Genomic DNA, 15,094 nt, shown 5'->3' with positions numbered 1-15,094 from the left:
GGTGTGTGCGATTCAAAGGTCCATCGGGACTGACTTTTTTGACGTTTTTGAGTGACATGTTGTGTCTTCCTCTTTTCCTGCTATTGTTTTGTTTCTAGATATTCATGAATGAAGTTTTGCGTTTTTTGCTTTCAAAAAAAAAAAAAAAATTCAATCACTAATACACTATTATCAAATTCTTAAAAAAAAAAAAAATTACTAATGCATTTAATAATCATGTTAACTGCTCTCTCAAATGTAATCCAATAATAGAATTAGATTTTACTAAGTATTTTAACATATGGACTTAGTTCACCAGTTCAATAGACAATATTTAGAGAAATAGAACAATGTTCAAACAAAGCTTGACAGCTGCAGAATATTATTATTTGGGAGAAGATTTTATTATTATTTTATAAACTTGTATTTTGGCTCCTTTATAAGCGTTGACCAAATGTGGACTTTTGGTGGAGGAAACCACGTTTGTATTTGGCATGTTGGTGGGGCCCGCCCACGTTTGTAACTCCGTGAACAGTAGTAGTTGAATGCCTACAACCACTGCACTCCCATAAGTCCTACCTGCATGTGACCACCACATGCGACCAACCAAAAGTCTTGCACTATTCTTGCCTTGTTCATAATTGTAAGGATCAAAATGTTTTTTTTTTTTTTTTGGATAATGATTTTGTTAGACTATATTCTGGATTTTATGAACATGTTCTGAATTAGGTTAATGAGGAGGTAAATAAGTTATTTAACTCCAAATTCATGAGAAGGTAAATTGAGACAATCTAATGTCGAGATTTAAAACTAAAGAGTACACTTATGCACATAAGGAGTCCAATCCAAATTCATACTCCCAATGTCCATGATAGGAATTCAGCCCCCACCTACCCTGCTGTTGGAAGCAAGTCTTAAGTGAAGCTACTTGTCATCCGTTAAACCAATGTCATGGTCTCATGGGGCTCAAAATGTTATTTATAGAACAAAAAAATGGCATGATCGGAGAATTCTTAGAAGGAAGTTTGCACCGGGAGATGATGTCCTTCTTTTCAATTCAGGCCTCAAACTCTTCCCGGGCAAATTAAAGTTACGATGGTCTGGACCATTCAAGGTTGTGGAAGCTTATTCATCGGGAGCGGTGATTCTTACATCAAATGATGGAAAGCAATTTACGGTTAAAGAGGTACTTTGAAGGTGATTGATAGAGGCTAGTGCAAATTTGAGCCTCGAGGAGCCATGGGCGACTTGAACACTTGGAGTATCGTCGGACATACGACGTTAAAAATAGCACTACTTGGGAGGCACCCCAAATTTGCATATCATATTTTCTCTTATTTTATTGCATACCACGTTTAGTTTTCATTGTGTTTTAATTTTGTTTTTACATTTAATTGCTTGATTAGTTTTTTTTTTTTGCTTTGTGTTATTTTAGACTTTTCTGCAATTATGTTTTTCTGGAAAATTGGGAGTGGTTAAGGAAGCAACACCTCCATTTCGTCCTTTAAAGTTGTGAATGTAATATACGGTCTCCATCTGAGGCAGCAGACTAGTGGAAAGCGTGGCCAGCTTTGGGTAGAAGAATTTGGGATAATCTTAGTCGTTATTATGGACAAGAACAGAATGATTGTAACATAATCACACATGGTAATGAAAAAAATTACGAAACTTTTCATGAAAAATAAAAGAAAGGAATCAATGATTGAGTACAAAAGGATACATCCAGATCTTATTGGATCGAGCTCTCCATTGAACACAATCAGTTTCCGGGAAGTGTTCACAACAGCTTCTTTGTAAAGCTCTTCAACCACAAGCATTTCTGGGTTTCAAAGACAAGTATATATCAGCAAAAGATCTGTAATTCTGTACTGTACGTAAAGGTTAGTTCCATGAAATATTCATAAACATACAATGCTCTAGAGTTTGGGGTTACCATTAACGTTAAAATATGGATAGGCAACCAAAAACAGTTCATCTTGTGGCTTTACACGGTCAGTCATCTTAACTTTTGTTGTGAAACCAAAATCCTCAAATAGTGACGGTTTTGTCAGATAATCCAACTTGAACGAAGCTCCTTCAAAAGCTGATTGTCTTGCAAATGTCACCTCATTAGCCTCCGGAAAAAAACTGAAAGGTTTAATGCAAGTTTCACAGAAGGCACCTGGTAGATTAAAAGCGCTTAATGGAAAGTAGTGACTATGAATACTTAGAATATGAAAACAAGCTGCCAAAACACAAGATCGAAATCAAATAATCATGACTTGGAGTAATCGAATACACAGAATTCAATTGTTATGCGTTGGACCCGTGTCCACAGGTAACAGTGCCTACTGTTATCTCCTCTTTTTTTTTTTTTTAAAAAAAAAAAAATAATAATTTCATACCGTTTCGTTATAGGAGTATATGTTCACAATTTTATTACTATATGTTAATAACTGTACATTCATAACTCCATAAACTGTACATTCATAACTCCATAATTGTACATTCATAATTTTTGAAGCTCTATGTTCACAATTTTAGAGCTCTATGTTCACAATTTTAGAGCTCTATGTTCATAATTTTATCACTATATGTTCATAATTGTAAGTTTATAATGTCAGAGCTCTTTGTTCATAATTCGATCAATAACTGTACATTCATAATTTCATAACTGTAGATTCATAATCTCATAACTGTAGATTCATAACTCTATAACTGTACATTCATAACTCCATAACTGTACATTCATAATCTTCGAAGCTCTATATTCACAATTTTAAAGCTCCATGGTCATAATTTTATCACTATATGTTCATAATTGTAAGTTCATAATGCTAGAGCTCTGTGTTCATAATTTCATAATTGCATAACTGTACATTCATAACGGCATAACTGTACATTCATAATCCAAAAAAAAAAAAAAAAACACCGTTAAAAGGAAAAACACGCAGAATTTTTTTTTTTTTTTTAAACTAAATGACGCGTTTTTTTTTTTTAAAAAAACAACGTCGTTTTGGGCCCATGTCCATAATTCATTGTGGACACGGGTCCAGGCCATAATTTGCCCACAGAATTTTGATAGAGCTAGACATAGATCATATGTCTACTATGTGTACGGGGTAGAAAGGCAGCCCACAATTACATCATGCAAAAACCCGCATGGAAATCTTCTTCTACATTAAACAATGACAAACTCAAAAGTGATTTCTGTCATCGTCTCATCAACAAATTCGGAATCTCATTCCAAAATTATTAGAGCATCCACAATAGTTGATCCCCTTTGTGGTTTTTGAGGGATTTTTGTGAGTGTGATTAGGAAATAAAATCTGGGAGGGAGAAGAAAACAAAAAAAAAAAACAAAAACTAATTTTTAAAAATATATATATATATATATAAAAACAATTGTCATGCACGCATCCGGCTGCAGTAGTGAGACTCACGCAACTTAGGCGAGAGGAGAATTTTTTGTTCAGTGGTCCCACTTTCTAAAATATCTCTTCATTTGCAAATGCTTTCCATTTTTCTCTCTCATACACTCTTTTTCCTCCATGTCATTGAATAGTGTACTAAGAACTCCAAAATAACCATGGATGGTGCTCTTATATTGGTTGGAGGATCAGCATTTTTATGGATGTGTTGGTTAAGAGACCCAATAAGCCAAGCATAGGCACACTAGTCCGAGATCGACATTTTGAAGGATCAAATTAATCCAAACTAGTTAAGAGATTTAAGAGCATCTTCATTAGTTGGAGGTTTTTTTCTTCAGGTTTTTGTGAATCTAACATCACCTCATCATTCACTATATCAATTAATCACAAATTTTTTTTATTTTTTTTATGGACCCACCATTTTACTATATTATATTTTAATTATTTATTTATTTATTTTAAATTCAAATTTATAATTATAATGAAAATTAATTAATTAAAATACATATATTTACATTTAATTGAAATGATAATTATAAAATTAAAGTTAAACTACTAGTAAATATAAAATTCAAATTAAAATTATAGTATATAAATTTAAAATTTAACAAGAAAATTAAATAAAAATAATTCTAAAAAAAAAAAATTGGATGTTGCTGTGCGTAGCAACGTCCAAAAAAATTAATATAAAAAAATGGCGGCCACAATGAAGCGCCCGTTCGCCCCGTTCTTTTTTTTTTTTTCTTCTCCTGCAAAAATCAAGTCTTTGCAAGAGAAAAAACTCTCCAAAATTCATCCTTCCCATTTGATAAAAAGCATGTCCTTTGGTTTTTAGTCTGCAAAAATCACAATTGAGATTGCTTTAAGGGCAATCCCAATAAAGTTTTTTTTCATGATTTTTTTGCAGAATAAAAAGCACCAAATGGATTTTTAACTAATATGGGGATAACTTTTTTGATGGGTTTTTTCTCCTGCAAGTTGAGTCTTTTATGGATCCCACTTAGAAAAATGAAAAAGGAGAATTAATGCTATGTGATATGACATAATCTACATCTCCCTACATCTCTGGTCCCTACTTAACAACTCCTTAATGCTTCAATAATATGAAACTTTGCATTAATGGCAGATGGTTGGGATATATTAATGAGTATCTGCTTGAGAGAAAAGGAGAATATGCCTGGGAACCATAGCTATCAAAGAAGTCTCCCACAAAGAAAAGAGAAAAGGAAAACAGGGAAGTAGGAGACAATATATGTAGATAGGTGGGTTGAGAGCCAGAAATTCAACTACCACAAACAGGAACCAAACACAATCCATCCAAAATCCTTAAAATCCATGTTTCTTGTTGTCTCAGGAACACCTTACATTTCTTGAACACAAGAGCTATAGATAAACCACACCACTTGAATGGCTTAAAACCAAAACCAAATCCATATCAATCGAAGACCTGTCCTGATCATCTCAAACAGATAGACTTGTTATCAACCATTCAAGATTTCAAGTGCAAATACAGAATGGAGGGAGTGAGGAACTCAGTATCAATCAACCATGTATATATATAACATTACAAAACTTGATATGTTTTAATTGTGTCCAAATTCATTGAAAAGATTAAGATTTCCGACATAATATAGGATTTTCGTTTTCATGGACTAAGCTGCTCAGCTGGAAAAAAACATAAATCTTTTATTATGATATGAATCTCGTGTTGCAGTGAACTGAGCCGGGTTCCATGGTTTTGCCAGCAACCAGTAACGAAAACTAGAAATAAATATCACCTAGCTAGCAAACTTCTTTAGCTGCTGCTACGACGGCCTCAACTGTTATGCCATACTCCTTGTATATTTTACCAGCAGGGGCACTGGCACCGAATTTGTCAATTCCAATGGCCTTACCTTTAGCCCCGACAATCTTCCCCCATCCAAAAGTCGTTCCAGCTTCAATACTTACCCTAGCTGTTACGTCAGAGGGAAGAACGTTTTCCTTGTAGTCAGCTGGTTGGTCGTCGAAAAGCTCCCAACATACAAAGGAGACAACTCTTACAGCTTTCCCTTCCTTTCTGAGTTCTTCAGCAGCCTTGGCAGCAATCTCCAACTCTGAGCCAGTACCGATCAAAATGACATCTGGTTTGCCCGAAGAGTTGTCTGATATAATGTAGCCACCCTTAGCTGCTCCTTCTATAGAGGTTCCGGGAAGCTGGGGTAACTTTTGGCGAGAGAGAGCAAGGACAGACGGTCTTTTCCTATTGAGGACAGCCACCTTGTAAGCACCGGCTGTCTCATTGCCATCAGCTGGACGGAACATCAAAATGTTGGGCATTGCTCGGAAACTTGCCAAGTGTTCAATTGGCTGATGGGTAGGTCCATCTTCTCCGAGACCAATCGAATCGTGGGTCATAACATAAATGACTCCGGCTTCAGACAAGGCGGAAATCCTCATGGCTGCTCTCATGTAGTCGGTGAACACAAAGAAAGTAGCACAGTAGGGAATGAAACCAGGGCTGTGGAGAGCAATGCCATTACAGATTGCTCCCATACCGTGTTCACGAACACCAAATCTTAAATTGCGTTCTTCTGGGGTGTTCTTTTGGAAGTCACCGAAACTTTTCAAAAGGGTCATGTTGGACGAAGCAAGATCAGCACTGCCACCAAGGAAACCAGGGAGAACCTTAGCAAGGGCATTAAGGTTTTGTTGAGACAAGTTTCTGGTCGCATCAGCCGGGCTCTCAGGAGTGTATGTCTGGAAAGATAAAATTGGACATTTATGCAATTGAAACTATAGTGGAAAATAATAAAATTGGACTAAAGAAACAAGAAAGAGAAATAGATAAGAGAGGACTCACAGGAAGTGCCTTCTCCCAGCCAGCAGGTAGTTCACCAGTGATGATGGACTTCAATTCTGCAGCTTCTTCTGGGTACTTCTTCTCATATTCACTGAATTTGGAATTCCACTCAGCTTCAATCGCTGCACCCTCTGGGACATGGCGGCTCCAATGGCTGCAAGAAATAATCATCAGCATATTATCTTAACTGTAATTCTGCTCGTATTAGTGTTCGAATTGTATATGATGGAGTAGTACCTCTTTACATCATCGGGCACATGGAAAGGCTCATAGGGCCATCCAAGGTTCTTCCGGGTTGCCTCGACTTCCTTAGCTCCCAATGCACTTCCATGAACACTGTAACTGTTTGCCTTGTTTGGTGAGCCAAACCCGATGGTTGTTGTCACCTGCAAGCATTGGAGTTTAGCAAAGAACAAACTTTTTCAGTAATATCAATTCTTTCTGAGCAAAAGAGTCGAACCTTGATCATTGTGGGCTTGTCCTTAACAGCCTTTGCTTCCTTGATGGCAGCACGGATCTCATCATAACCAGTGTTACCATTCTTCACCCAGATAACATGCCATCCTAGAGCCTCAAAACGAGCTCCAACATCCTCAGTAAAAGCAATCTCAGTATCACCATCAATGGAGATGTGGTTGTCATCATAGAAAGCAATTAGCTTTCCAAGTCCCCAATGCCCAGCAATGGAACAGGCCTCGTTTGAAATTCCCTCCATTTGGCAACCATCACCGAGTATGACATACCTATATAGATCAATGCCGGCCATTAATCAAACATGACAAAGGAGTGCAATTCAACTCCCATTCACTCACAAATTTTAAAAGAAGAAATAGTTCGCCTACGTGTAGTGGTCAACAATCTCGCTGTCTGGTTTGTTGAATCGAGCAGCCAAATGTTTTTCAGCAAGTGCCAACCCAACAGCATTTGCAATACCTTGGCCAAGAGGACCTAAAATAAATAAATAAATAAAGATTACAATCGCACCAACCCAAACACAGTACTACAAGTTAGTTCAAAGATTAGAATCAGAGTAGAATCTGACCAGTGGTGACTTCAACACCAGGGGTCTCAAAGTTCTCAGGGTGACCAGGGGTCCTGCTTCCCCACTGACGGAAATTCTTCAAATCATCTTCCTGGGCAAGGAACAATGGGGGGAATGGCAAATTTTAAACTCTTGAAACCAAATCAAATCAATTAGCCCTTGTTGTAGGAACTTCAAAGTACACTTTGATTCTTAAACAAGACTACTGGATTGGTGGAAATCTAACATTACACATTAAAGCTAATTCAACAGTGTCAATCAAGCTAAATTAAAGTGGATTTGAAAAATAAAAGATCTCAAATCCAAGAAAGGAGAGAATCTCCAAAAAGTATTAAAAATCACTTCTTTAGTCAATTTTAACAATCCATGCTCAAAATAATAGGAAAAGTAAGGTCTTTAACAAGAAATGGAAGATAGATATGTATGTATAGATTAAAGGAAAGATGGAGTATACCCTGACAGCATCGTAGCCAGCAAGGTGAAGCAGGGCGTACTGGAGCATACATCCGTGGCCAGCGGAGAGAACGAAGCGGTCACGGTTAAACCAGTAGGGGTTCTTGGGGTTGTACCTCATCACCTCATCGTACAAGATGTGACCCATGGGAGCACAGCCCATGGGAAGACCAGGGTGCCCGGAGTTCGCCTTCTCTACGGCGTCAATAGACAGGAATCTGATCGTGTTCACCGACTTCTCAACCAGGGCAGTGTCAGTCTTCTCCAAAGTCTCGATTGCAGCAGAAGCCCGCACAGTTGAGGAGCGCTGGGGGGCAGGGACGGCGGCGGAGGAAGGGACGGCGCGGCGGCCGGCCTTGAGCCCGCTGAAAGTGGGGAAAGAAAGGGAGGGGGTGTGGAGCTGAGGGGTGGCGGAAGCGGAGCCATGGCGGGGGATGGAACGGGAGAGGATGACTTGAGAGAGAGTGACAGAAGAAATTGAAGCCATGGCTGAGAGGGTTAGAGAGAGAGAGAGTGTGTGTGTGGTGAAATGAGAGTAGAGGAAGAAGATATACGGAAGAGTAAGGTGAGCGGTTGGTTAGCCTTTGGAGAGAGAAAGGGGCTATGACTGGTTTGGGTCACTTTGGCTCCTTCTGCCTCTAATCAATCATCACCCCCTTCCGCTTGCAAAATCCCAATTTTTGGTTATTTTTTAGATTACAAAATTCCATTCTTTTCAAACATAGGACTTCGAGTTGAACCCAACAGGGTAGCTTAAGTAGTAAATAAGCTTTCTTTGTGGGAGGAAATTCTGAGATAATCTAGTTCAATTTTTACAAGTGACGATTTCCTTTGGGCCAGCTTCTGTGCCACCCGAGTGGACCACTTGTATCTTCATAAACAACTCAGTTGGTCAGATAAAGTTTAGGAACAATGACCCGGGACCAGCGACAGTGTAAGAGAAATCTCAAAGACTCCTTGTGCGCAATAACCATAGTCCATAGGGGCAGTGGCGGAGTCAGAAAGCTGGGGTTGGGGGGGCCAAATTTATAGAAGAAATTTATTATCTTAGTCCATATTAGTACCAACCACACAATATTATTATATATATACCATATATGATTGTGCCAATTATTATTGATAATTATTTTTAATTATACTATGTACAATAATATATGAAATATATAATTATATGAGTACGATCGCTAAGATTGTCAAACATTACTTTTGAATTTTTTTTACATAACACAAAAATTATACAATAGTAAAAAAATAGAAAAAATTACACTTTTAACCACTAAGTTATAGGGTAATTGAAGAATTCATAATTATTAGTCATGCTTACTTTTTGTCCCTAAAATATTCTCCGTAATTGATGTTGCAAATTTCGTCCCTTTACTAACAAAACATTAGGAACGAAGTACAGCTTAGAAAGGAAGAGTGACCACAACATGTCATTTAAAGGACGAAATTTGCAACGTCAATTATAGTTTAGAGACGAAAAGTGAACACGACCAACAATTATGAACGAATTCTACAATTATCTCATAACTTAGGGACGAAAAGTGTAACTTTCGAGTTCATTTAATATATACATAATAGAATTTTTTTTTTAAAAAAAAAATTAGGAGGGGGAGCCAAAAATGTAATTTATCCCTATTATAATAATATATACCTATATATTTATTAAAAATGGAGGTGGGGTGGGGGGCCAGGACCCCCCTTGGGGTAGGGGTGGCTACGCCCCTGCATAGGGGTATCACTATGTTCAGCTGGAGTTATCATAATTTACATCATCCTAGATACTTTGTCAGATCGAGGTGTGAAAAGTCTTAATGTTGAGAATTTAACTTTTTGGAAACAATTTATTCTAAAAGTTAACTATTAATTTCTTTCCCCATTTACTTTCCCATAAAGTTTAGAATTTAATATTTTTAATATATTACAACAATTTCATTCCGTGCACGGGTGAAAATACTAATTTATTCTAAAAGTTAACTATTAATTTCTTTTCCCATTTACTTTTCGATAAAGTTTAGAATTTAATATCTCAAATTAATTGCTTTTAATATAAAGCGTAAGAAATATCCTAATACGCAAAAAGATGTATGATGATTTAGGTTGTTGAAAGAGAGAGTTGTTGGTATTAGAACAACAGTAAACAGGTGGATTTTCTAGGCAAGACCAACTAACTTATACAAAGCTAATTTGGTAGTTTGAAGGTGGAGATTTCAGTCAAATTGGTTATTCATCTCACCTAACCATAGGTAGGTAGCAGAACATATAATAATAATTAAAACATGTGGAGATTTGATTATATTACACAATTTGATTCATGAAATCTATAATCAAATAATTTAAATAGTCTTATCATTAACCTAAGACTATCAAACACATTCACAAAGAAACTAATTATTGTGCGAACTGAATTGTACTATCAAGCACATTCAAAGAAAAGATAATTCTTGCACAAATTAACCCTCCTATGAGCATCATCAATATGAATTTTGTGACTGGATATTGTTAGTATGATTGAGGCTCTATTTGACTGAGCTTATAGCTTATTTTAAGCTACTAATAAGCTATAAGCTCTGTTTGATAATGTTTTCAAAATAAACTAATAGCTTAAAATAACAACTTATTTTAAAAAGTTACCTTATGTAGCGTTTTAAAAATAAGCTAGTAGCTTCATAATATTTTTTTTTTCATATTTATCCTTATTATTTTAAATAACATATTTTACACTTCTAATTAAAATCCTTTTGACATTTTCTCTTCTCTTATATTTTGATCCATCCTCTTTCGCAACTCTCTTCTAACTTCAATCGTTAGTTCATAAATAAATGACATCCTTTACCCTTCTCAATTAAAATCTTTTTTTCTTTTGTTTTAATAATTAAATATATATTATAAAAATAATTTTTTTATAAATTAAATATATCTCATATATTTAATAATATAAAAACAATATAATACTCACATCGTTTAAATTTTATGAAAATATCCATTTTAGTCTTTTTACCTTTATCAGCTTATCAAAAAAGTTAGTTTTACCAAAAGTTCTTCAATTTTCAGTTTTCAGCTACATTTTTAACTAGTTTTGTCAAACATAGCCTGAACTAAATTCATATAGTAATGTTTTTTTAAAAAAAAATAAAAAATTCATGTGATATATATATATATATATATATATATATATATATATATATATATATATATATATATATATATATATATATATATATATATATATATATATATAATCAACCGTGCAGATGTATCAAGTTACAGTGAGTCCTATTAACAATGGTACTTGTAAAATTTGCTACATCTACATATTTGTACTAAATGCAATATAACAAATTAGAAATTTCCTATAATTATATAGATGGCATTGTAAAAAATTGATTATATCGTTGCAGTTTAATTATTAGAGTATTTATTGTAGCCTTTGGTTGGGACTTGGGAGGGTGGTCCAAATTGTGTGGCGGTAACCACAAGGCACCACCTAATTCTTATCGAATCTCACTATTTTTCTATGTCAAACTATAATATAAAAATTCTGATCAGCTAAGATATTGGTGAGTGGTGACCTACAGCCGCCACGGACAACCAAAATATTAAAGAAACAAATACAGATTTTTGCGCTTTTCATTAGTTTACTATTGCACACTTATAAATTTGGCTTTGTGTATCAAGGGAAATTATGCCCTGCATTGTGGACACGAGTTCAAAACGACGTCGTTTTCAAGGAAAACGCGTCATTTCAGTTTTAAAAAAATTAATTTTGTCTCGCCATTAACGGCGTTATTCGTTTGTGACGTTATGAATGTACAATTATGAATGTACAGTTATGGAATTATGGAATTATGAACACAAAACTCTGACATTATGAACTTACAATTATGAACATAGAGCTTCAAAAATTATGAATGTACAATTATGGAGTTATGAATGTACAGTTACGAGATTATGAATGTACAGTTATTGAATTATGAATGTACAATTATGAAATTATGAACTTACAATTATGAACATATAGTGATAAAATTATGAACATAGAGCTTCAAAAATTATGAATTTACAATTATTGAATTATGAATGTACAGTTACGGAATTATGAATGTACAGTTACTGAATTATGAATGTAAACTTATGGAATTATGAATGTACAGTTATGAAATTATGAACATAGAACTCTGACATTATTAACTTACAATTATGAACATATAGTGAATAAAATTATGAATATATGCTCCTATAACGAAGCGGTCTGAAATTTAAAAAAAAAAAAAAAAAAAAAAAAAAAAGGAAGATAACGATGCCACTAACGGCACCGTTACCGTGTCCACACTGGGTCCCTAGCATAACGATTGGTGTATCAATTTTTTTTACATGATTATTACATTTTCTTTCACGTAAATTTGATTAATTTTATGACCACACTAACACCAAAATTACTATATTCAGTTGTGTGGTCTACATGCTACTTAAATTCAAATAATATAAATGCTTTTTCAAATAACTCACATGTGAGATATTCCAACTAAAATTGGTTGAAAAATGAATCAAAATGACAAAATGAGCAAGAATTTATTATTTATACTATAATAAATGGAGAAAAATTGATAGTCATGACTCATGAACCAAATGCAATAGTTGAGAGAGCAAAGTGAAAATAGCTCAAATAAATATAATGGCAAAAGGTTGCATCATATTCATTGGTGGATAATAGCATTACTCCATAAAAACCATTTTGGTCAATATTTCAACACTATAAAACCCATTTTGGTCATTATTTCAACACTATCTTAGGAACTCCGAGATTTATGGTCAAAGAAGATGTCATATGCAGCTGAGAAAATAAATATTATTGACATTTGACAATAATTACAAGATGTCATGCATAGTGTGATACTCTTTTTTTAGGTGAAATATACTGAAGTTGGCATATGTTTACTATGACATTCAATGATATGCTTGGTTACCTTTGAGGCTATAACAAAAATGACCAATCTGAGCAAGTGCAAGAACAATCACGAGGTGCTGTAGACTATAAGAACTGATAGATATTGGCATTCAATCATTTAAAGCAACCAGAATAAGGGCACAATTTCTTCTCACAAATACTTACATCATCTTGACTCGTTTGCAGCTTGAAGTTGAGTTCCGGATGCCTCTTCTCGTCACTGCTGATCGAACAGAGGGCGACTTATCAATGTGTGCCCGCATTTCTTTCATTCCCACTCCAGTAAAGAATGATGCGGTTAGTACAAGCATGAGACAAGATAAAATTCTGGATTAGCATGGAAATAGAAATATGATGTTGGAGGCTTTTTCAGCCATTACCAAGGGCGAGAGTCAATTGATATGAACCTTCAGAATATTTGGTGGTTACTTGATTAAATAAGACAACCTGCAAAAGTGTGAAATTCATATAACAAACTCAATTCAGTAATGAGTACAAAGATCAAAATGCAACTTTGCATATTTACATCATGTTTAGGACGAATGAAAAATACTATCAAGGAATAGGAAATTAGAAATGCACTTCCACAAGGTGAAGTTTGTTTAAGGATATGTTGTTTTTAACTATAGTATACCACTATGCTGATCTCATCTGCCAAGACTTATGATTCTGTACTAAGCTATCCATTAAGACTGGAAAATTAGATATTACACCAAATTCACTTTAATGTGAGTTGCCTGGGTATTTTTTTTATGAAGAGTGATGAAGAATACAGAAATTCAGGCATATATTGCATTTTTATCTGGATGATGCCTTGTGAAACAAAAACATTTAAAGAGCATAGGCAATCAGTCCTTAAGTTATGAGATCTTTTAAAATCTATATTTGTACTCTATCACAACGTTCTCTCCTTTGTAATCATGGACTTGGAACATCTCCTCCTAACTTAATTCAAACTATTCCAGATTCATTGTCATTAGTTCATTACGTTAAAGCACTTTCTAAAACTCTCCGCTTAAACATTCATAGTGACTAAGTAAACATCCTGTGAATGTGCTTCTTCAGCCTTAGAACCAACTCCTGCATATTTAGCAAGACGCACATTATATATATATATATATATATATATATATATATATATATATATATATATATATATATATATAGTAAGACGCACATTATTTAGTAAGACGCACATTATTTCACCATTTCTGTTCACCTGAATTCAACAATTCGTAACAAAATAACCAAATTACAACTAATTTCACCAAAATTATCCACAAAGCAATCATAAAAGTAATTACACACACACACACACATACACATGGATAATGAACTTACAACAGCAGCAGTTTCACCACCGCTAGTTTCAACGCCCAGAGCAACCACACTTTCGTCCGGGATTAATTGGTTCTGCGTCTGCAACATTGCGGGATTGAAATTTGACGAAGAAGGAGCTGAAGAAAGTTGAGTTGAGAGAGAATTGAGAGTAAGATTGTCGAGAGAGATGGTGTTGTAGGTTATTTATATACTGGGCCGTTGGGCCGCAATACAGCTTGGATCCACATTTCTTGCACAGTAGTTCAATTTCGGAAATGCTTTAGAAATTTGTCCTGAGCCCACCTCTTCTCCAATCATTATTGTATAGACCATGGTCCATATAAGTTGTGTGGATCATATTTTATATAATATAAAATAATATACATTCAGTACAAAAAATTACATTCAATACAAAAATAATGTACATTGTATTCAGAAAATATACATTATTTTTGTACTGAGTGTACATTATAATATATAATATACATTCAGTACACAAATAATGTGCATTTAGTATATTAAAAATATACTTTTTGTTATAGTTCATACAACATTGTGTGGACCATTGTCTATACAATAATTTGCCCCTCTTTCTCCTCTTGGGCCTATGACCCATATAATGGACAAGATTTTTAATTGAAAAAAAAAATGTAATCTCTCTAAAAAAAATCATTTAACTATTTTAGTTTATAATAATTTACAATTGTAAAATTAGTCCTCAATATAACCAAACACTGAATACATATGTTTTTTGTCCTTTTGCATCTTTTCCCATCAGTTATTGTTTATTTTTCATTTAACATGTAACACGATACAACATATAAAAGATGTTTAGTGATAATAATATGTAACATGTCATTAAGTGTCAAATAAAAAACAAGCAATAGATGACAACAATAGGAAACGAACCAAAACAACACACATTGGCTACATTAGGGACTAATCTTGCAATTGACCATTGCCATATTCTAAAGCAACTAAATACAAATAACTGATGGATTAAATTTTTTTCGAAGAAACTAAGGGGGTGTATTCAATCACGACTTTCATAGACTTTTAAAAATTTTTATGAACTTTAAAAGTTTAGAGGTATTCAATTC

General features: G+C 34.4%; 3 protein-coding genes across 3 annotated transcripts; all 3 read right to left on the bottom strand.

The window, feature by feature from the left end:
- Positions 1–1,410: 1,410 nt before the first annotated feature.
- LOC109176401 lies at positions 1,411–2,078 on the bottom strand. The gene is made up of 3 exons (XM_019325834.1): positions 1,913–2,078; positions 1,700–1,798; positions 1,411–1,574 (listed from the first exon to the last, which is right to left on the bottom strand). The coding sequence occupies exons 1-3, from the start codon at positions 1,977–1,979 to the stop codon at positions 1,411–1,413; spliced, it is 330 nt and encodes a 109-aa protein (XP_019181379.1). The 5' UTR covers positions 1,980–2,078.
- A 2,964-nt stretch (positions 2,079–5,042) lies between these two features.
- LOC109176497 (transketolase, chloroplastic) lies at positions 5,043–8,330 on the bottom strand. The gene is made up of 7 exons (XM_019325941.1): positions 7,728–8,330; positions 7,274–7,364; positions 7,074–7,179; positions 6,692–6,974; positions 6,469–6,617; positions 6,232–6,385; positions 5,043–6,128 (listed from the first exon to the last, which is right to left on the bottom strand). The coding sequence occupies exons 1-7, from the start codon at positions 8,211–8,213 to the stop codon at positions 5,172–5,174; spliced, it is 2,226 nt and encodes a 741-aa protein (XP_019181486.1). The 5' UTR covers positions 8,214–8,330; the 3' UTR covers positions 5,043–5,171.
- A 4,064-nt stretch (positions 8,331–12,394) lies between these two features.
- Positions 12,395–14,166, bottom strand: LOC109176439 (DNA repair protein RAD51 homolog 3-like). Its single transcript, XM_019325866.1, has 4 exons — positions 14,016–14,166; positions 13,055–13,121; positions 12,840–12,951; positions 12,395–12,758 (listed from the first exon to the last, which is right to left on the bottom strand). The coding sequence occupies exons 1-4, from the start codon at positions 14,100–14,102 to the stop codon at positions 12,674–12,676; spliced, it is 351 nt and encodes a 116-aa protein (XP_019181411.1). The 5' UTR covers positions 14,103–14,166; the 3' UTR covers positions 12,395–12,673.
- Between the last annotated feature and the right edge of the window lie 928 nt (positions 14,167–15,094).

Source organism: Ipomoea nil, unplaced genomic scaffold (assembly GCF_001879475.1).
Source record: "Ipomoea nil cultivar Tokyo-kokei standard unplaced genomic scaffold, Asagao_1.1 scaffold0706, whole genome shotgun sequence".
Lineage (NCBI taxonomy): Eukaryota > Viridiplantae > Streptophyta > Magnoliopsida > Solanales > Convolvulaceae > Ipomoea > Ipomoea nil.
Note: the sequence above shows the minus strand (reverse complement) of the source record. Positions and strands in the feature narration are given on the sequence as shown.